Source organism: Indicator indicator, chromosome 18, assembly GCF_027791375.1.
Source record: "Indicator indicator isolate 239-I01 chromosome 18, UM_Iind_1.1, whole genome shotgun sequence".
NCBI classification, from domain to species: domain Eukaryota; kingdom Metazoa; phylum Chordata; class Aves; order Piciformes; family Indicatoridae; genus Indicator; species Indicator indicator.
The window spans coordinates 4,642,643-4,664,050 of record NC_072027.1 but is presented as its reverse complement, the minus strand read 5'-3'; the positions used below and the strand labels follow the sequence as shown (position 1 = coordinate 4,664,050).

Genomic DNA, 21,408 nt, shown 5'->3' with positions numbered 1-21,408 from the left:
AGGCATTTAATAAGTAGCCTTTTGAAGTGCTTTGAGATCCTTACAACAAACACCCATGGTAAAGAAAGGAGGAGATGTCATTATGGAAAAATCTGTTGCTAATCTGCTTAAGCTGTGTTTGTTTTCCTGCTATCACTGAAAAGGTTTGTCATGGAAATGAACATCTGCCAGTATTTTCTGAAGCTCCTTCAAGTCAAGAGGTATTCCTGGTGACATTTGAAGAAATGTGCTTGTCACTTCTCATAAGATACAATACACCCATGAAAGATAGAGGCACTAGAGTAGCACCATTGCCTTAAGCACTCCCGTGCCTGATTTTCATCAGCCCTTTGGTTTTCTTTTCAAGTCCTAACTGACTCTGAAGCTCAGGTCACAGGTGTTCATGCTTGGGAGCTTTAGATGCACTAAAAGGCAAGTGTATAGCACCAATGTCTTCTTTCTGAATTGATGAAATGTTAATCCTGTCATGCCCATATGGCACTAAAATGACAAAAGGGTCTCTTCTATCCATCCTGGAGGCTATGGTACAATTTCCCCATCAACTAGCATAGTCTGAGACCCCTTGAATCACAACAAAATATAGTAGGGACTGATTTCAAGAGTGGAGACACAGGGCATTGAAGCACAGTTCTGTGTAAGGCATGGGCATGTGGTTCTCCACTGGGAGAGCTGGAAGGAGAAGGATGACACCGTGGCCTTCTGGTTTACAGGGTTAGCCAACACTTGGGGACTAGATTCCTGCAGCCAAACACAGCAACCAAATAATGTCAACAAAAAAAAAAAATCAGCCAAGAATTATCACCATCTTTTCAAAACACAACTGAAACCTCAGTGTTGGTTCAAAGAAACATTTTGTGAGTATCTTCCTGGGGGAAAAAAATAAATAAAAAGGAAAAGAAAGAAAGAAGTAATTCTCTTTAATAAAAGCACACATTTTGCTGGAATGTGTTAGATTTCTGGTTTTGAAAAACTGCAGAATGTTTCAAATTGCTCTTCATCTTTATTCCTGCCATCCCTGACTCCTTCCTACACTAAAAAAGAAATAAGGCAATTCAGGAGCTGATTCTAGACATTTGTGTAGAAAATAAGTGAGAAACTTTTTGCTTTTAAACAGCTCATAAAATTTTAGGTGCTAGCAAATGGGAGGTAAAGAGAAAGCACAGTGAATAGCTGTAAGAATTACCCTAATTGTGAGTCTTTACAGCAAAGATAACTCAAACCTTCAATCTAACCATAAGTTCTTGTATTTCTATCTGCTTCTTTCTTGCTATGATACTGAATGCTGGATGATTATTCAATTCATAGTTACAATTTCCCTAGGAGACTTTTTCCCCTGCCTGTTTCAGAGTCTTTTATTTTTTTCACCATCAGAACTGAACTGGTCACATCTTTTGAAAATTACAGTTTTTCAATGGTAAACAACTTCTTCAGGTTCCTTGCCCAAACACAGCTGAAAAATTAAGTTTTATAGTGTTTTAGATGAAGAGATGGAGGAAACTTCAGGAGATTTTTCCAGGACACAGAAAATTACATTTTCTAGTCGAGTCTAGTTCTGATATCTTATTCTCAGAAATTCAATAAAGGAAAATGCTTGAGGATCCATTGCTCATCAGAAGACTTCCAAGTATTCATGTTTATGAGGTAACCAATCTCCCCAATGTATCAAGGAGGCTGATTTTATTATAAGGGGTTTGGAGACCATGTGGCAGTGATTTGCCCAAGGTCATACCAAAAGCCAATGACATGCCTGGGAACAAACTGAATCCCGACAACAAAATCAAATCAGAGGTAAGATTTGGTTTATAAAAGAATTGTTGTTTATCAGCAAGCCAAAACCAAATCAAAGCAAAACACGTGGGGACATTTACATAGGATGCAAATTAAGCCAAATTTTCTTCTTGCCTTCTTCACACTTAAGGAAAGAAGATGGGATAGGCTATATTCAGATAACACTGAACTAGCAGTATTTCCAAGGAATCCATCTATTTTTAATCAAAAAAAAAAAAAAAAAAGAAAAAGGGGGAAAGTGCTAGAAATGAATGTCAATCTTGAAAGGGAATGAAATTTTAAAATATTCTACCTTCCTAAGTCTTTGCTAAGGGTGCACTGTTTTGTTCCTGCTCTAAGTTTCATGTAGTATTTTTGTTTATTCAGAAATCTGAAGCTTTATGCAGGATGAAAAAAAAAGCAAGATTTAGATATCTAAATGGCCATTATTAAGATTTTCATGCACCCTCACAGTATGAAACCAGCTATAATCTGAGGCTTTGAGAACATTTTGATGACAGCTAATGCATATGGGAAAATTTATGAGGTTTCAAGCTTCATTAGCAGCCTGGAAATGGAGCTGAGTACAGAGACTCCAAGGAGCTTCAAAAAAATGGGGTCTGAGGAAGTCTCTTTTTTGGGAAAGGGAACTTGGGAGCTGGACTAGATGAGGTTTAATTGTCCATCCCAACCCAAACCATTTTATGATAAAAATTGATACAGAAGGGGGTCTACAAGAAAGCTGGGGAGGGACTTTTTAGGATATCAGGGAGTGATAGGACTAGGGGGAGTGGAACAAAGCTGGAAGTGGGGAGATTCAGGCTAGATGTGAGGAAGAAGTTCTTCCCCATGAGAGTGGTGAGACGTTGGAATGGGTTGCCCAGGGAGGTGATCGAGGCCCCATCCCTGGAGGTGTTTAAGGCCAGGCTGGATGAGGCTCTGGCCAGCCTGATCTAGTGTGAGGTGTCCCTGCACATGGCACGGGGGTTGGATATAGATGATCTTTGTGGTCCCTTCCAACCCTGACTGATTCTATGATACCCAGGATTTTATGGGATAATATTTTGGCTTTTCTATTCCAGAATGCCAACAGAAATTAGAGAAGACAAAGTCATTCCAGGTAGTACCAGGAGATGCCTTTGCTGGGCACACCCCTGAACGCTTTAGAAAGAGACCTGGCTCTAAATCTGGAAGGATCAGCTCCTCACCCTGAGCGAGTCATTTGAGCATCTCTGCTGCTAATCCACCGCTTCCCTCCCTCCCCCCGTCCCGCTCCGCCCCAGACCGCATTGGGCACCCCTGCAGTGCACACATCGTCTGGGTTTCGAACCTGCTGCAGGGCTCTCTGGATGTCAATGCCTTGTCCCCAGGGCACGGCCGGGTTGGCAAGGCAGTCGCCGGCGTTGCCGCGGCGGGAGATGTCGATCCGCTGCCTCCGCAGGTTCTGAAACGCCTCGGCCATCACCCGCACCCCGTCGTATGTTAGGGCAGACGTGTACTAGAGAAAGAGAAGAGGAGGAGCTTTACGTGGTCTGTTAGGGTGAGCTGACCTCAGGCGCGTTGCGCTGGTTCACCTCACAGAAACTTTTCAGCTGCTTTGCCCTGTTTACATCTATCAACAGTGTCTTGGCACACTGCAGTCACTGCTGTCCTGGTGTGCAAGTTGATGTCTTGTCTTCCAGGTGATGGGAGAGTGAAGGAGAAGCTCCTGATGTGGAGCTAAGGATAGCTCTGCTCTAACCTTGCTGCAGAGGGCACTGTCTGGAGAGGGCTCTGCCTTCAAGGCCATTCCCTTTTCACCTGAGTCTGTTTAATTAAAATCATCGACCTGAACTTTAAGAATACTTTTACACATTTTTACATTTACATTTAGATACACAAAATCAAACCACAAGTGACTCTTTCTGCTCAGAGAGGGAGGATAGAAAACTTTAACATGCAAAAAAAAAAAAAAAAAAAAAAAAAAAAAGTTAATTCAAGCAGAAACTTGTGCAAAAACTAGTGTAAAACTCTGGCATGAACAGGAACCATTAGACTAAGTCCTTTTCCTGTGATCACCTACTGATTTAGTTGTTTATAACTTACTTTAACTAGTACTTCCAAAGCTGACATTTCTATCACTGAGTGCTTGTTTTCAATTGCTGGATAGAAAAAACCCAACCTCCACCCTTGCCTGGCCCTTAACAGGATCTGAAGATCTCAAGAGTGTTCAGGCTGCCTGGGGAGGCGGTGGAGTCACCAGCCCTGGAGGTGTTTAAAAAACATTCAGTTCAGGGCATGGTTTAGTGAGCATGGTGGTAGTGGTTTAATGGTTGGACTTGAGGATTTCAGAGGTCATTGCCAAATGAAACGTTTCTATAATTCTATGACTTTTTGTGCTAGGAATTAAAATATATTTCCCTTCTGCTGTACACACTGTTTTGAAACAGCAAAGACATGTAGAAATACTTCATTTTCACTGGAGATGTAATAAACAAATCAAAGGTTAAGGAGTTAATGAGGCTCTTTCTTTTTTATATACTGAACTTTACAAGGGGCTTGATCCTTGTTTTTGAGGAGGATAAACACTGGGAGAGTGAGTGAACATGCTAACTTGTGTATTTTTCAGCAGGCAGCAAGCCCTGCTAGTAAAATGTAGACAATGTTGAGGCACCTGGAAGTGATAATGTTCATAATTACACTGACAGGTTTTCAGAGTGAGATTAAAGACCCCTGTGCAATTACAAAGAGGTGAGCATAACCTGAACTGAGCCAGATGGATCCTAAATTAAGTGGTTTATTATACCACTTGCCTTTGGCCTCTTCCAGTCCACACGAGGATGTTCCCTGGCATCATTATTTCTCCACTGCTGCATGATCCTGGCAGGAACAGCATCTGTGTAATTCACCAACTGGAAACCAGTTACATTGGCTCCACTCTCCTTGAATTTGGTCAGGTCAATATCCATGAATCCCTAGTACAGAAGAGAAACAGGAGAAGCTCATCAGAGGGAGACATTGCTAGGTTGCTAACGGGAGTCCTGCCTATCCACACATATGCCAGCCAGCTTAGGAAACATTTCTTCCTTCTGCAGCTAAACTGCCCTCTCACATCAGCATCAGACCAAGGGAGTTAAAAGTGACTTCAAAGGTTTCCTCATTTTTTTTCCTTGCTGCTTTTTGTAAGCAATTTAGCATCCATTTACAAGGCTGAGGATTTGACATAGGTGTACAGGTGCTCTAAACAGATGATTTGTTTGGCTTTAAAGTGCAGTGATTTAGATTTAAAAGAAAAGAAAGAAAAGTGTGGGGGTTTTTTTTGTGTGTGTAAGTATTTCTCAGAATGCTGATTAAACCCACATCAATCTTGTTTGTAACTGTGAGTCTAGGGCTTTCAGAAAGCCAGGGCTGTGATTAATGAACAGGAAATGCAGCAGGATAATTGTCCTTGACATCTTAATGCATTTCAGGCCAAGTGTTTTTTGACACACAGAGCTCCTAAGGTTCAGTAAGAGAGACCTCACAGGTTGCCAACTGGTTATTCATGGCTAGGACCAAATAACACTGACATTTTGCTCATGGGAGGTACTCAAGGGAAAAAGGATCTGTCAAAAGAAACTACCACACAGCAACTTGAAGTTTGTGCCACCAGCTCTTCCTTGGAAGGACTACAAAAGCAGGAACAAAAGTCCAAGTTCACAAGAGAGTATGAGTAAGATGCCTGGTGTGTTTAGCCCCCTCAACCAGCAGATTTAAATAGGAAAAGTCAATAAAAAAAATATAAAAAATAATATTATGACACCAGTGATGAGCCAGCAGCAGTTGAAAACACTGTCTTTCACTGTTTCCCCAAACCAAAGCACTCTGAAACTGAAGCAAGTGTTCAACAATATTCGTTGGGGTTTATCTGATGTCAAAATAATTTCCACAGGGACAAGGAATTATTTCTTGGCAAAAGCTCTACTTCTTCCCCCCACTGATTTTTTGCATGATTGAGGTTCTTTAAAAAGTGTGGAGATCCCTGAAGATTTTCCATTTGTTGAGACCATAGAGTATATCATTAACCTTGAGTACATGTTTACATTTTGGCTGTTATCAACTGCTGAAAGGACTGTTTGCACCTCTTATCCCTCCTCCACATGTCCCAGTACAAGATCAGTATAGGAACAGCCCTAATTACAAAGGGATTTTAATCACCGCACCACTGAAATCTCCTCAGAGCAGGTCTGGGTGACATGGAAACCAATGAACTGGGAATACTGGATGTCAGGGATTTTAGAAAATAATTCCCAGAGGAGGTGAACTCTTGCTGGCTAACACATAAACAAGAAAATACCAAATATCATGCAAGCTGTCTCTTCAAAATGCTTCTATTCACAAAGTGACATCAGGAATTAAACACACATATCTCCCTATCTGGAATATCAGTCAGTAGGAAGCAGGAGAATTACCATACTTACAAGTAAAAGATGCCATCAATCATCTGTTGCCTTGCACTAACTATAGTCACATGTTGAAAAAAAAAGGAAAAAAAAAAATCTTTTATCTAGTTTTCAGTTGGCCATAATTGGAAAGCAGAGCCTTAAAAATTGGCTAAGGACAGACTGCAACCCACTACTGAGGGGCAGCAGATGTGCTTTTGCAGCAATATGTTTAACATCAACCCATCTAGGAAAGAACCAGCACAGAAATGCTTCCCTTTTCCCTCCAGTGATGGAGAGCAAGAGGTGAACAGTGCTGCAGCAATGTAATCCATAGGAATTCTGTGGTCCCATAGCCATGGAGTGGTCAAAATTGCACAAATTTGCCAATGAAGAGAGGGAAAAGCTCACTTTGCAGCCCCATCCTGAGCATGGTGGGCTGTTGAGGAAAATGAGCTGAGTCCCTGGAATTTGGTGGCATGTGACTTTCTTCAGGCTCTTCAGACCTGAATCATTCAGGACACATCTGTTGGACATGCAATATCTGGCTTCACCTCCCTACACACCACTGCCAGTCCCATGGGGAGGAAGAGGAGGAATGTAAGGAGATCAGGCTCCAGCCTAGGCACTGTGCCAGAACAGCAGGACCCAAAGGCAACACAGAGCTCCCCAGGACCCCAGATAGGGTCACTGCCCAAAACATAGGCACTGCAGGGCACACCTGCATAGGCACACCACTTCTCCAGGCACAGTTCTTTCTGGGAACCTTCAAAACCAGGCTGGAAGGGACAGCATGTCAGCCAGCCCCCCTCCCCCCACCCTGCCCCACAGCAAAATTAGCTGTCCCTTTGATTTAAACTCACTTTGCAGAATCCTCTCAGCAACCCAGAGAACACAGCCTCCTGCCTGGGCTGTGCCTGGAGAAGACAAGGCTTTCTCTGAATGCCATCAAATGAGCAGGCTGACAATGAACCACAGAAATCTGGACCCATCCACACTGATGGGCTGAGACAGCCTCCCTCCTCCACGTCTGCTCTGACTCACAGCATCTGCAACACACAGCTCCAGCAGCAGCCAGGCTCACTTCAAATGGAGGAAACTTGCTCTTTAGCCTGTACCAGGGACTCTTCTCTCCATTAATGAACCTCACAAAGCCATTCCATGCTGAAGTCCTGCTGCTAGTAAATAATATGGGCAGCTGTTACAGACCTCATGCCTTCAAATAGGAAGCAGAGAAGTCCTGGGAAGGGTTTTTCACTCATTGTGTTTTCCTTGCTGCATCTGTTCTTTATGTTGTTCTTATATGGAACACATTTTTCAGCCACAGGTTGCTTCAGTGTCTGATTTTGTGCCATGGCTGCTGGGAGAGGTATCAGCAGTCACACATTTATATTCCTTTCCACCACTTGTGGGCTCAGTCATCAAAGGTAATGCATAATGCAGGAAAACTGATGATTTGAAATGGGCCTCATGTATCCAGCTTGATAACTGATCCACGAAGGATCTGTCTTGAAAAGGAAGGTCCCCAGAAATGACACAGCTCCTTGTTCTTACCCTGAGCACCACAAGGAGCTAAGGCACTGCGTGGGCAGTGCAGACAGATGTCAGACAGGGTAGGGAAAGCCTTGTTCCTTTGTGCATGACCCTCCTCAAATCTGCCAGCACCACTTATTTCCTGGCATGTCTCCTTCCACCTTCACATTTCACTGCCTCACCACCCTAAACTTCTGCCTCCTCGCCACACTGGGTGGCATTGCTCCTTCTGGGACATCATCTCAGCCCATGGGGAATGTTGCAGCCTTTCCTTTGTTCCCAGACTGACAGGTAGACAGCCACTGACTGACACCTTCAAATGCTCTCTGTATTTCACCAAATTGGTTTTAATTGTTGGTGCTTTCCCAGCAGGGTCCCTCCTGCAGTATAATCTTGCCTTTGAAGCTGCAGTAAGGGCTGAGCTCTGGGCAGGCTGCAGCTTAGTGTCTCATAAACCTCCCTGCAGCCCAGTTTAAAATCTCTGTGCTTGTGCTGCAAGTCTTGGCTTTTCCAGAGAGAAAAGACTTTAGAAAGCCTCCTTGAAGACTGCCACATTTCTGAGAAACACTGTTGTTTTTCCTTCTCCCTCTGCATCTTCTCAGCCCTCCAGATCTTTCCCCTGAGACTGCCAAAGCTCATCTCTGAATGAGGAGATGGAAAAAACTCCTTTCTCTTGAACTGCTTGGAAGTTGGCTGAATCTAACACAATGTCTTTACCTCAGGAATGAGTGTTAGGTTTTTTCAGTCACTTTCTGTTTTGGATGAAGACATTGGAGTATTTTATTTTTCATAAGTAGCATACTGAAAGATTCCTCTTTAAACCAAAAAATACTTAAACAATTCTCCCTGAGCTTGGGTAGGTGCCACAGAAACCTGTGGCAGTGCTGGGAAACTGATCTGGTTCTCTTTAGATGCTACCCATATATGGCTTGCAATGGCAGACTCTTTCCTCCTAGCAAACTTTATGATTATAAGAAGCTTTGCAAAGCAAACCAATTGTTTCTGAATGCAAAGTGGCTCCTGTCATTCCAAGGTACTCCAGTGCCTATCTGCTGGGAGCAAGAAGCTGAGTGTTTCCAGCCAGAGCATCCCTAATACACCAAATTGTCTTCAGGCTTGACTTCACCACTGAGGCATCATTCCTCACTCCCATCACTTTGTATTAAAAAAGGAGAGTATGTCAAAAAAAAAAAGAGTCCATCTGCTCAAGTCTTGCTCCAGAACGTCTTCTAGCAGGAGAGGCTGCCTTCTCTTCTGCAGAATTATTAATGTGTCAAACCTCATTGTGGCAGCAAAATGTGTGAGTCCTCACTGGAATAGAGGACTAAGTGAGGAAGAAAGGGAATAGAAAGATGGCAGGAGGGGGGTATCTAGCAGATACTCCCAGTCCTGCAGTTTGATGAATAGGTTTTGTCCTGGTCTATCACTGTAAAACAAACCAAGACAAGTGAGAACCTTGCCTTCAAGGATATGGGACTGCAAACGGCCAGCAACCTTTTTTCTTTTTGATACAACTCTACAGATTTCCTTTGTGATGTTATCTGCATCAGTTCTATCCCTCTGCTGCAGCACATTCTGGATGGAAATGATCAGACCCATCTGGTTGGGAAGCTCAGTCTAGGTGTAGGGACAGATGCTCTAGGTGTTCATGCTCTGGAGAGTTTTCAGAGTAGAAATTGATTTAAAGGTTTGGAAAACGTGCTGTGTAGTACAGATGCCAGGACTTCAATCAAAGCTGTGATTGAGGGATGGCCTGATCACAGTTTACAAGGACCAAAAAGTCAGTAGTGGAATATTTGGTCTAACAGCTAAAAGTGTAAATCTGATAGAAGCAGCTGAAGGTAGGCAAGTTTTGATTAGGAAAACACCACACCAATGACATCACCATGAGGAAGATACTACAGATTTACACATCATCCCTTGCCAGCTGAGCAAGGGTAATGGATTAGGAGGCTGTAAATGGCTGAGGAAGTCTGTTAGTTTAACACCCTTTTGCTGAGATTTAAGCAAACATTTTTCTTTCCAACAGCTCTAATATAGTCTGTCAGTTACTCACCTGATGCTCGGTGGGTTTTCTTAAGCCACAGTAAGTCACTCGTATTTTAAGCCCTCATTAACCACCACAAAAATCCTGCCGTGGTTACAGTTCATATTCCATCACGTGGGCAAATTTTGGTATCAAACCCAGGTGATTTTCTATTACATAAGGCACTCTAATTCCAGCAAAGATTAAGTCAGGGCAGTGCTTTATCTTTCACTATCAGAATTCAGATGACATAATGTTATAAGGATGGCTTCTTACTGATAATCTTTGAATCAGGGCAGAAAATCTTCTTGGAAATGAAATGCAGACTTCAGAAGTTTCATAGGTACATTATATTGTCTTCATCAACCTTGTTTTCTCATGAGCTAACTTGCACCACCCTCTCAGAAAGAGAAGAGGTCTAACTAGCATAATTTTAGAAAGTTAAAAATAATTTAAGCCATCTTTTTCCAACATAAGAATAGAATTGTTGCAAGACCAGGCGTCCCGAAATCTTAGCAGGAGAAGAAGCTGGATGCTGTGCACATCCTTTTGGAAACTCCCACCAAACAGTTATAGAGATGCAAACCCAAGTACTGCTGACCTTGTTTGTACCTTCAGTCAGCAATACTTCAGGGGGCAGAAGACAGTGTTGAGAACTGAGGATGATTAAAATAAACATGGCAGCTCTCAAGATGATGGGAGACTGAGAACTGCAATATTTTAGCTCCAGGCAAGCTGAATCAGGGACTCAGTGCTGGGAGCAGAGCCGTCGACACAGGGCTGGTGCTGCAGGTACAGCTTCTTGCTCCAGGCTCGTACCCAGCATGGGCACAACAGACCCTCCCCACATGGCCCCAGCACATGCTGCAGGATGTACATGTGCTGCATTGCTTCAAGGGAGCTTACCTTGCCTGTGCTGGCAGAACTTTGCTCTCCAGGATCACAGGATGTCAGGATGGAAGGGACCCAAATAGATCATGGAGTCCAACCTTCCTGTCAGAGCAGGACCATACAGTCTATCTCAGATCACAGAGGAATGCATCCAGATGGGCCTTGAAAGTCTCCAGAGAAGGAGACTCCACAACCCCTCTGGGGAGCCTGTTCCAGGGATGTGGACATCTTTTTTTGACAGCCAGTTTAGGAGGGGACCTCTTCTTCACTGCCTGCACCTGCCATCAGGTTTAGGTCACTGTATCTAAGCCACTGCAGTGCAGAAGTTCTCCCTTTTTCACCAGGGTAAAACCCAGAGGCTTGTCTAAAGCATGGCTGAGCTGAATCAAACCAGGATGTTTTGTCTGACTCCTGCACAAGCCAGTCTGCTGGCAAAGCTGCTGTGCTGGTCACCTCCAAAGCTACCACAACTGCTTGCAAAGTGAAGCAGTCCATGGCCTAACTCAGTGCTGACACTGATATAAAATGGCACAGGAGAAAAATGCTTACCTCTGCTAATCAGAGCTCTGGGTTTATCTTTACTTTTCCCTGCTACCCCTAGCATCAGCAATCTCATACACTTATCTATTCAACTTCAAACAAGAACATTTGCTAAAGGAACAACTTGGACTAATGCACCAGGAAAGACAAAAAGGCTAAAATATTGCATGTGGCAGCTGCCTTTTAAGCCTTTCTTTTAAAGAGAGGTCACATAAATGTTACTAATTTTGAGACAAAGATTTTCCTCTGCCCAAGAGAGCTGATGTTCTCCCACTACTGACAGTAGTCAGCCTACATCCCTGACATAGGACAAACAGATAGATGAAGGCAAGGTTATGGGGGGAAAAGCCAGTAACATCAAAAGTAAGGAATCCCAGAAGTTTCTAAGCTTGCTCCTCTGATAGTATTGACTGGTTTTTGTGGGTTTTTTTCCTTTTCTTTGTGATTGCTAGACTGATGCTTTCAAAGGCTGAGAACAAAGCTTAGAAAAACATAAGACTCACAAAAACAAACACTTCTTGCAGTTGCCAAACCTCCTTGGCTTCCAAAAAGGAAAACAGAGATACAGATAGGAAGAGGGAAAGAGGAGGAGATGTGATTACAACCCCCCATATACCAATATCCAGGATGAATATCCAGGCTGGCAGCTGGTAAAAGCTAATTGGGGGAGCTCTAATGGGTACCGCTCAAGGATCAGGTTTTCATCAATCTGCAAAAGCCATAGACAGTGTCAGATCTGCCCCAAGGAGAGGCAGGGATGCTCACAAGAACCCAGCCCCTGGCAGGGATGTTGCAGACAGAGCTTTGTGGGCCAGGCAGGGCTGAGCAGATGTGACAGGTTGTGTCTCTAACAAGCGCAGCAGGTTCGGAGAAGAATGTTTGCCCGTGGCCTAAGGTGCAGAACAGTTTCATTTGTTTGTGAACACAGAAATATTATCACCTCACCTTGGCAACAGCAATTCTACTGACAAAGAAAGCTGTTCCTGCTCAGAAATACTAGCTTTTGTTTGCTGTTACTTGTGAAATTCTGCTTGGTGCTGCTTTGCTGCAGCTCACCTGACAGCAAACGCTGGACAAATAAGCAGTGATTAATGGAAGCCAGTTCCAATTTGCTGATGAATTGTCTGTGACCAGACAGGGAATTCCTTCACGTTCAGAATGTGCCCATGGAGGATTTTGTAGGCCTCATTCAGTCTGTGTATTGCCTTTCACACTCACTTGCATTCCATTACTGCTGTAGAATCAGTTTGGAGCTGCTATAGAATCAGTTTGGAGCTGCTGTAAGTGGGCAGTAGTGTGCTGCTTTAGCTGAGTACAGCTCTCAACAGGCAAAAATAAGGATGTCAGTGGGGTTACCCATAAATATTTCCCAATTTGCTTCCAAGAAGCTGTTTCCATAATTGATTCCCCATCTGAAAGAGCCCATGGTTAGGTAGTGTTGCAAATTGAAGGTATTGAAAATTCATACTCTCGCTCCAGTGTAGGCAACTTGGTGAAGACTCACTTAATTCATGGAAGGCAGAGTCTGTCCCAGTCAGTGCTGGGAGCCTTCCCTTCATATAGCATGAGAGTCCTAAAATCAGGACTCCATCAGTCAGCATGGAGGATGAAAAAATAACTCATTTGGAAATGTTCAGGCACTTGCAGTTTTTAGTTCTTAATTTATTCTCCTCTGACCCAGCACTCCAGAATTAGCCAATTCCACAAAACCAGGCTGCTTGCTAGGTGTGCACATGAGGGTACATGTGTGTGTGTGTGGGCAGTGCACAGCCTGGCATCTTACAACTTGTCTACAGGGGAAAATCAGAGTTTAAGGTCTATCCACTACGGGTATGACTCAGTGGGAATAAATTACAGCATGTTACACCTCTGGAGGCTCTCAATCCACCAATGAGCTGTCCTTAGAAGAGAGTAAAACCTACAGTGATCTCTTGGATCAGAGCCCCCACACTGTTGTTTAACCCTGCTAGACACCAGCTGAAGGGAGGCTGTAGCCAGGTGGGCTCAGACTCTTCTCCCAGGCAACCAGTGACAGAATCAGAGGACACAGTCTCAAGCTGAGCCAGGGGAGGTTTAGGCTGGATGTTAGGAAGAAATTCTTCACAGAAAGAGTGATTTGCCATTGGAATGGGCTGCCCAGGGAGGTGGTGGAGTCACCATCCTTGGAAGTGTTTAAAATAAGACTGGATAAGGAACTTAGTGCCATGGTTCAGTTGATTAGATGGTGTTGGGTGATAGGTTGGACTTGATGAGCCCAAAACTCTTTTCCAACCTGGTTAATTCTGTGAGTCCCACATTCTGCCAATCCCTTCTAACATCCCCACAAAGGAAGGCTTGCTGTCCTTCCTCACTTCCATATGGCCTCAAGAGGTCCTTTTGCCATTCTCCTTGCTGAACTGATTGGTGAGTAGCTCTCCTGTGGGTGCAGCACATCACAGAAACTCATCTGAGTTCTAGTGCCTGAACCTGCCTGTGTGCACAGCAGAATCCCAACGTTTTCTGCCGTGGAAAGGGCATTCTTAACATTAAGGAGTGCTGGTCTTTCCTAAGAGTTTTCCCATGCTGTCTGATTATCCCTGGTTTTTGTTTGTTAGGTTTTTGTTTGTTTTGTAGGGTTTTGTTTAATTGTTTGTTTGTTTTCAGTATTCCTCTTTCTGGAGTCTGGCGCTAGGTTTTTAAAGTGCAGGGAAGACTAAAAGAAAGAGCTTGAAGTCCTTTCACTACTCTTCTCCCAAATCAAAGCTGCTTGAAAAAGCACAGCTACTAACTGTGGATTCTGGTGGTCCTGTCATATTCTGTGGGTCTCAGCCTCCACTGAGCTGCAGATGTGAGGAGAACCTCCTCTCAGAGGGGCTGGGGAAATGGAACACCTTTTGCTCTGAGTTAATTATTTACAACCCCTGTTGGCTGAGTATGCAGTCTCTTCCAGGCAGCTCTGTCCTTTCAGCATGCAGCCTCTTCCAGGCAGCTCTGTCCTTTCAGCATGCAGCCTCTTCCAAGCAGTTCTGTCCTTTCAGCATGCAGCCTCTTCCAAGCAGTTCTGTCCTTTCAGCATGCAGCCTCTTCCAGGCAGCTCTGTCCTTTCAGCATGCAGCCTCTTCCAGGCAGCTCTGTCCTTTCAGCATGCAGCCTCTTCCAGACAGCTCTGTCCTTTCAGCATGCAGCCTCTTCCAAGCAGTTCTGTCCTTTCAGCATGCAGCCTCTTCCAGGCAGTTCTGTCCTTTCAGCATGCAGCCTCTTCCAAGCAGTTCTGTCCTTTCAGCATGCAGCCTCTTCCAGGCAGCTCTGTCCTTTCAGCATGCAGCCTCTTCCAGGCAGCTCTGTCCTTTCAGCATGCAGCCTCTTCCAGGCAGCTCTGTCCTTTCAGCATGCAGCCTCTTCCAAGCAGTTCTGTCCTTTCAGCATGCAGCCTCTTCCAGGCAGCTCTGTCCTTTCAGCATGCAGCCTCTTCCAGGCAGCTCTGTCCTTTCAGCATGCAGCCTCTTCCAGGCAGCTCTGTCCTTTCAGCATGCAGCCTCTTCCAGGCAGCTCTGTCCTTTCAGCATGCAGCCTCTTCCAGGCAGCTCTGTCCTTTCAGCATGCAGCCTCTTCCAGACAGCTCTGTCCTTTCAGCATGCAGCCTCTTCCAAGCAGTTCTGTCCTTTCAGCATGCAGCCTCTTCCAAGCAGCTCTGTCCTTTCAGCATGCAGCCTCTTCCAGGCAGCTCTGTCCTTTCAGCATGCAGCCTCTTCCAGAGCAGCTCTGTCCTTTCAGCATGCAGCCTCTTCCAAGCAGTTCTGTCCTTTCAGCATGCAGCCTCTTCCAGGCAGCTCTGTCCTTTCAGCATGCAGCCTCTTCCAGACAGCTCTGTCCTTTCAGCGCTTGTGCAAACACTAAGCAAACAAATCAAAGCTGGGAAAGGTGTGCTTGCTCATACTGAAAGTGGGAGAGCATGGTATCAGAAGACAGAGGGAAAACACCAGCACCTGAATATTAAACCATCTCATGCCTTGCTTGTATTTATCCTTGTGAAGCCATACAGAGGTAAGATGTGGTATTCTCATTTAGCCTTCTACACAGCTGTACATTAAAAATCTCAGACACTTGCACTCCAACTACTGTAGAGAACTTCCCTGCTTAACTTTCATGGTAGGACTTTCCTATACATCTAAGGACTGGGACCTGGGTTAAAGCAGATAATTTTGTTTTCTTCTTTAAATGGCCGCTGAAGCCACTGGGTGCTCTGCAGTTAGTATCTCCCCTGCACAACCCAACATTTTTAACTTTGTAATTACACGGTAGTGCCCAGCGCAGAAGTGCAGGGTCGGTATCAGGGCACTGCAGGGTAATTATGTGGCCATTTTTGTCTTATAAATTACAGAGTTGTCTTGAGAGAAGGAAAATGGCAGCAACCACTTGACTAATTGGTAGTTTAAAGTTTAACTACCCAAGGCTGACGTGCTGCCTCGTGAATGCAGCTGTGGAAGGGAAGAATGGCTCCAGACCCTACACACAGGCTCACCCCACACGGACAGAATGGGTCCTGGTGGGGAGAAGCCTCAACCTCAGCCTGTGACACCAGCTCATCCTCTGCTGGGTATCTTCTGGCATGGACAGAAACATCTGGGCAGGAGAAGGCTTGAGCTCTGCTGTGCAAAACCTCCAGATGCCTTATGGATTGAAACTATTCCTCTCCCTCTTCTGAGAGCTCCCTAGGCAGAGAAATTATCCAGCCTTCTGGGAGAGAATAGCAATCATATTGTTCCAGAAAGATGGCCTTGTTACTGCCCAATACTGGTGGCCAGTCAGTGTCAACCCATCACAAAACCTCAGAAACCTTAAGGATGCTCTGTGAATACTCTTGCTGGCTCAAAAGAGAAAAACCTCAAGCAGAACACCATAAAGGACTTTGGCATTGTTTGTACCCAAAAGGTGGATGAGAAAAAACATGTCCAGCTCAGTAACTGTAAATGCAGTGGTTTACAAAATATGAGATAGCAAAACACCAAGGGCAACTCACCAAATTTGCCAGAATGTAGTGGTACCCGTTCCCATTTTTTTCAAGCTTGATGATCTGCAAGATGAAGACCAAGAATATTTAGCAGAGGTCATTTATGGAAGAAGAGCTTCATTTATCTGCCTTTCCCCTCCTCCTGCTTTTCCCTGATGAGACAGATCAGTTGTGGACAGGAAGCCACAGCAGAAGTTCACAGTCTTGTTAGGGGGAAGACAGAGCTTTCACACATGGTACTTGAATAGAGAGTCTGAAATTAGATAGGTCAAGATCCCTAAGAGGATTCCACAGGCAGGGAGAATAAGCTCCCTAAACCAACTTGTCTCAGGGATTGAAAAACAGTGTTTTGTTTGTTTGGTTTGGTTTTCTTAAAGGTTAAACAAGATTCATGTTTCAGACACAAAAGGAACAAAGGGAGGAGCTGGGATCAGTTTGTCCTGTGGACGTAGCTGAAACATCAGGCCAGGCTAAGGAGCTATTGCACACATCCTCTGACCTGCAGTCCTTGCCTGCCTGGGTTTGATGTCAGGATGCTCAGACCAGAGGAGAATTTTTCTCCTTTAGTGCATTGGGGTAGCTTCAAACCTCATCTTCAGAACAAAGCCACCTGGGCAAGGCACAGAGGATTCCCCCTGCACATTTATAGAGATTATTTATACCTCCAGACTCATAATGTGCAAACATATGGTCTTTGTCATTTACTCCTTTCCCCCTGATGCCTGCAGAGTTGTTTTGATTCTCTTTTATCGACACAATTGCTTATAGATCTGTAGCATCTGAGTTTCTGTGTCAGCTAGAAAAGTTTCCCTTATCTAAGTAGAAAGGCACCAGCTGTTGCAGGCTTGCCTGTGATTATAGGGGATGGAGTTGTTGGTCAGATGGATCCCTAACCATCTTTTGCTTCCCATAATTTAAAAAAAAAATAGAGAGAGAAAGAATACAGATAAAAATCACAATGTTTTCTCTGGCTGCATGTTTCCATTGAAATCCCTCTCCATTGATTTCCAGCAGCACTATTAAATTCTTACCATATTACTTGAGAAAGATACTTTCTACATTTGAAGCAATCCACATACAGAACAAGATAATGATAAAACCATCCCAAACTGACATGCCCTCAGACCCTGTAAAAACACAATAATTGCCACTTTCTGAGAGAATTGTGCTGTTTCCATAAGGTTTCTTTCCTGGCAAAGCTACCTCTTGTTTGCATTGTGGTATGAATTGATTTTAAATTATGGTCTGCATTGCCACCACTCAGGCAGAATGTGTACAAACAGTAGCGAGGCCAGAAAGGTTCTCACATCCAGAATGACAATAAAATGACTGCTGTGTTGGTTTCAGCCAGAGATTGGTCTGCCTGGGACTCCTCTTGACACCAGCTGGCAGCAGGTGTTTGAGAGGCATCAGATGAGGGCACACAGACTGATCCTCCCCATGGGACAACACTCCTATTCTATCATGAGCAGCCATTTAGGGATTTCCAAATGGAGTACAAATGAGCTGATGCTTGCTCTGTGCAACTGGTTCATCTGCCTTAGCCTTCCTCTGATGAAGTGCTCTTGTATGCACATTAGAACTCATCTGGTTCCCAGCACTAATGTGGGGGTGGCAATTAACTCCAATGCAGGCTCCATTTAGTAGCAGTTTCTTATTCAACTGATGTCAGCTCCACCAGTTTCACTGCCCTGTGTTTCTCTGCACAGCATTCCTCACCATGGCTTCTGCTGAGTAGCCTGGGGCCCTCAGAAAAAAAAACCACTGTATGCCTAAGGCTGTAAAGATAAACACTCTTATTATGGGGAGTTTTCTGAATATCCTCCATTGCCAGATCTGAGGAGCAGAAACAGACCCAACTTGTACCCTTCCATTCATCAGCTGAGACCGTCCTTTGCACTAAGTCCCAGACCTTGTGGAAGGACAAAGCATCTCTGGGGCTTTGGGATGGCTAAGAATTACGATCCAATTCCTCTTTTCTCTGGTGTCAACAGTAGCTGGCACTAGCTTTTTCTGCCCAAACTCTCCCTTTGTTATTTTATTAGGTATCAGAGCTGATGAACCGGAGAGGGCTGCCATCCAGCTTTCCCTGAGCTGTTAATCTTGCAGCCCATCCACCTGACTTATAAGGCTTGCTTCCTGTGTTTTCCACAGTTATTTGTGATCTTAATTTATTTTAAAATGCTTGCTCAGTCTTAATGTGCCCCGGCTGGTGGTAGCAAGCTGAGGTTATGATAGCATTTATCACTCAGCCTCAACCTGGTGAAAGCCTGTGCTGGGCTGCATGCTGATAGCTCACTTGGGCCACCTAGGTTTCATTACCCACTTCTTAATGGGCCAGGTTGACATCTATTAGAGAGAAATCCTCTAAGAGCCAAACAGTGGCAAAGGAGAAATTCCAGTTATTCATTTTAATGAGAGACAAGGAAGAAACAATACCAGGCTTTGATGGAATACAACTCACCTCTTACTTATCCCATTAAGGCTACACAGTGTGGCCCTGTGGATCTGCTGCCCTGAATCAAGGCCTGGCTCATAAACAGTTACCTTGGCAAAGGTAATTCATGCCCTTGAGACATGACACAGAGATCTCTGAGAAAGAAATCAGGGCATTTTCCCACCTACGCATCGAGCGTTGGTTCCTTTAGAGCTACGATCTCCAGAACACGAGGACCATCTTGCTGGAGTCAGCAGTGGTTACTTGTGTTGTGTGTACAGAGTGAGGAGAAGAGATGAAAAGTGTGTGCAAGCACCAGTGTGTACGTGAGGGACTGATGTTGAGCAGCCATCCCCTGCTCTTCTGTTCGCTGGGGAGCACAAATCCACAGCCATCGAAAGACAGAGACAGGCTTGCTCGGGAAGAAGGCAAACGCATTGAAACGTCCCTGAGAGGCTGAGGCAGCTCTTTGAACACCTCACACACCCCAAGAGACACAGCAAACAGAACAGTGACATCCACACAGAGCTTGCTGGTGCAGTGAGCTTAGAGACAGGCCACCAGCTAGAGTTTAAGTCCCAGCTGAATTCCATGTGATAATGAGCTGAACACTATCTTGGACTCCCTCTGGTTGTCTGCATGTTGTGAAAGACCTGGAATCCCCTGCTTAAGCTGGGATAAATACTCTGCTCTCAGAAATCCCTGTGGACTCAGAACAAGAAGGCAAACAAGGATGAAAATGGACTACACAGCTCTGAAAAAGTTATTCACAGCCCTGTTTCTACCTCCCAGGCACAGATGTCTGTTGGAATTACTCTGTCTTTAATGCAGGAGCATGTAACTCTGTCCCTCTTTTCCCTGGGAATGAATCTTTTTTTACAACATTGCAGAACAAATAATCACAAGATCTGGATTTTTACTGCTCTTGCTAATAGCTTTGCTTATATCTAAGTTTAACTCTTGCTTCAGTTACTTGAAGAAGGTGGAAAGACTTGCTCTCCTGCTCACATTAAGAAAAGTGGATAATATTTAACTACAGAACTTGACTTGCTGTTAGACAAACCAGGCTTAAAAACCCAGCATCATTAATCACAGGAGCCTCATACACCCTATGGGAAAGTCTGCAGAAAAGCCAAATTCACTGCCCAGGTCTGGGCAAGAATTCTGTCCAACAGCAGCTACTCCATGGTCAGGTAGAAGGACTTTACCTTGCAGAACAATCTAGTCTCTCCTTCATGAGTTTGACCTTTATTTTGAGGTTACAAACTGCTACCTCCTTTGCTATTATATATAAGAGAGTAGCACGCTGAGACCTCCAAGAGGGATGGGTTGTGCTCCTCAGTGAGTCGTGCAGCTGGTGAAATGGCAGTGCTTGCCCAAGACAGTGAGCAGCTGAAGTGAGAGACAGGAGGTGACAGGTACCTTAGACAAGGTGGTGTGTGAAGTATGAGGTAAGAATGAGCTGGTTATGAGAAGCAGGATAGTGGGAGTCACAGCACACCAGCTCCCTGGCACTGCAGGGACCTTCCCAGACCACGTGAGACAGAGGTCCCAGAAGTGGGGAAAGCCTTGGCTGCAGGTGGGGAAGGGAAAATATTGTGGCTGGAGTTGAAGAGGAGATGCAAATGTGGACTGAGACTTGCCCATGGGCTTTCATTGATCTCTTGTACACTGAAGTTGACATTCAGGACTTAAGGAAAGCATTAAGGGAGGTAGAGAGGAAAGGGAATGGGAAAAATCTGCATCTGCTCCACTGGGAGGTCTGTCTGGATTGAGGATGAGTAAGGCAGAGTGCACAACCTAGCTGGTGAGTCCTCTATTGCATACTTCATCTGCCTTGTGGCCATGAGCTGATAAAGCAGCCAGGAGATGTCTGTGAATGAACGTGTCTGCCTTGCTGTAGAGCCTGCTACAGCCTGGACACTCTGGGAGAATGGTGAGCTGTAACCCCGTCTGGAGACTGCTTCTGAGAACGCTACACATGCACCATCATGCTTCTCCATCTCTGTCCTGCTGACACTGGTTGTGAGAATTTGATGCAGCCTGTAGAGGCTTGGAGGGCCAGGAATATGGTAATACCAATTCACAAATCCACCCTAACACAAGGTCGGAAAACTGAGGAAAAGCTCAGAGGAATATGGAAGTACCACATCTTGTGGCTGCTGCTTGGAGGAATTAGCACAATGCAAACTTATTAGGGGCTAAAGGCGTAAAAAATGCTCAGCAGAGGAATGAAACAGTAGGGAACATGGAGCAGCCAAGCTCACTCAGCACGAATACAGGAGAGCTTTACATTTTCCACAGTGGCACAATGGAGAAACATCTGCAAGCTCAGCATCCTGCTGAAACACACACACCCCACATCCAACAAGGGACAGATCAGACAAGAACAGGGCGGAAAACCTCTCCAGGAGAAAGAGCCCTTCCCATCCTGTGTGCAGGACCCTACCCAGGAAGACCCACATCAGCACAACCTTGTTAAGGATGATGTTGAGGCGCTCAGATTCACAGTCCACCACCACCAGCCTCTCCTTCTTCTTCTGCAGCTCCTGGAAGAGCACACGGTAGCCTTCTTCTGTCGTCGTCAGGATGTTGACAGCTGTCACCTGCCAGTTCTTCTCGGCTGCTGTGTCCAGCACCTTCTGTAGGACCGACAACCCTACGAAGGGAAGAGAGGGAGAAGAGGATAGCAAGGGGAGAACCAGGTTTGGCTTGTGCAGTGGCATCTTTCCATTCACCTGACAGCCTGCAGAGCTGCCTTGAGCCAGGCTGGATGCAGTATTGCAAGAGTGCAGCTGAACTACAGAGATCAGCTAGTAGGGTT

General features: G+C 44.9%; 1 protein-coding gene across 4 annotated transcripts in view; it reads right to left on the bottom strand.

The window, feature by feature from the left end:
- The window catches only part of GRIA1 (glutamate ionotropic receptor AMPA type subunit 1), a 133,879-nt gene that overhangs the window by 47,343 nt on the left and 65,128 nt on the right, over positions 1-21,408 (bottom strand). For 3 of the 4 annotated variants that reach the window (XM_054388932.1, XM_054388933.1, XM_054388935.1), the window contains 4 exons: positions 21,059-21,243; positions 16,157-16,210; positions 4,560-4,721; positions 3,098-3,265 (listed from right to left, as the gene is read on the bottom strand). In XM_054388932.1, coding sequence (XP_054244907.1) covers positions 3,098-3,265; positions 4,560-4,721; positions 16,157-16,210; positions 21,059-21,243 — 569 coding nt within the window. The remainder of the gene's footprint in view (positions 1-3,097; positions 3,266-4,559; positions 4,722-16,156; positions 16,211-21,058; positions 21,244-21,408) is intronic. The other variant, XM_054388934.1, reaches the window with a different exon arrangement.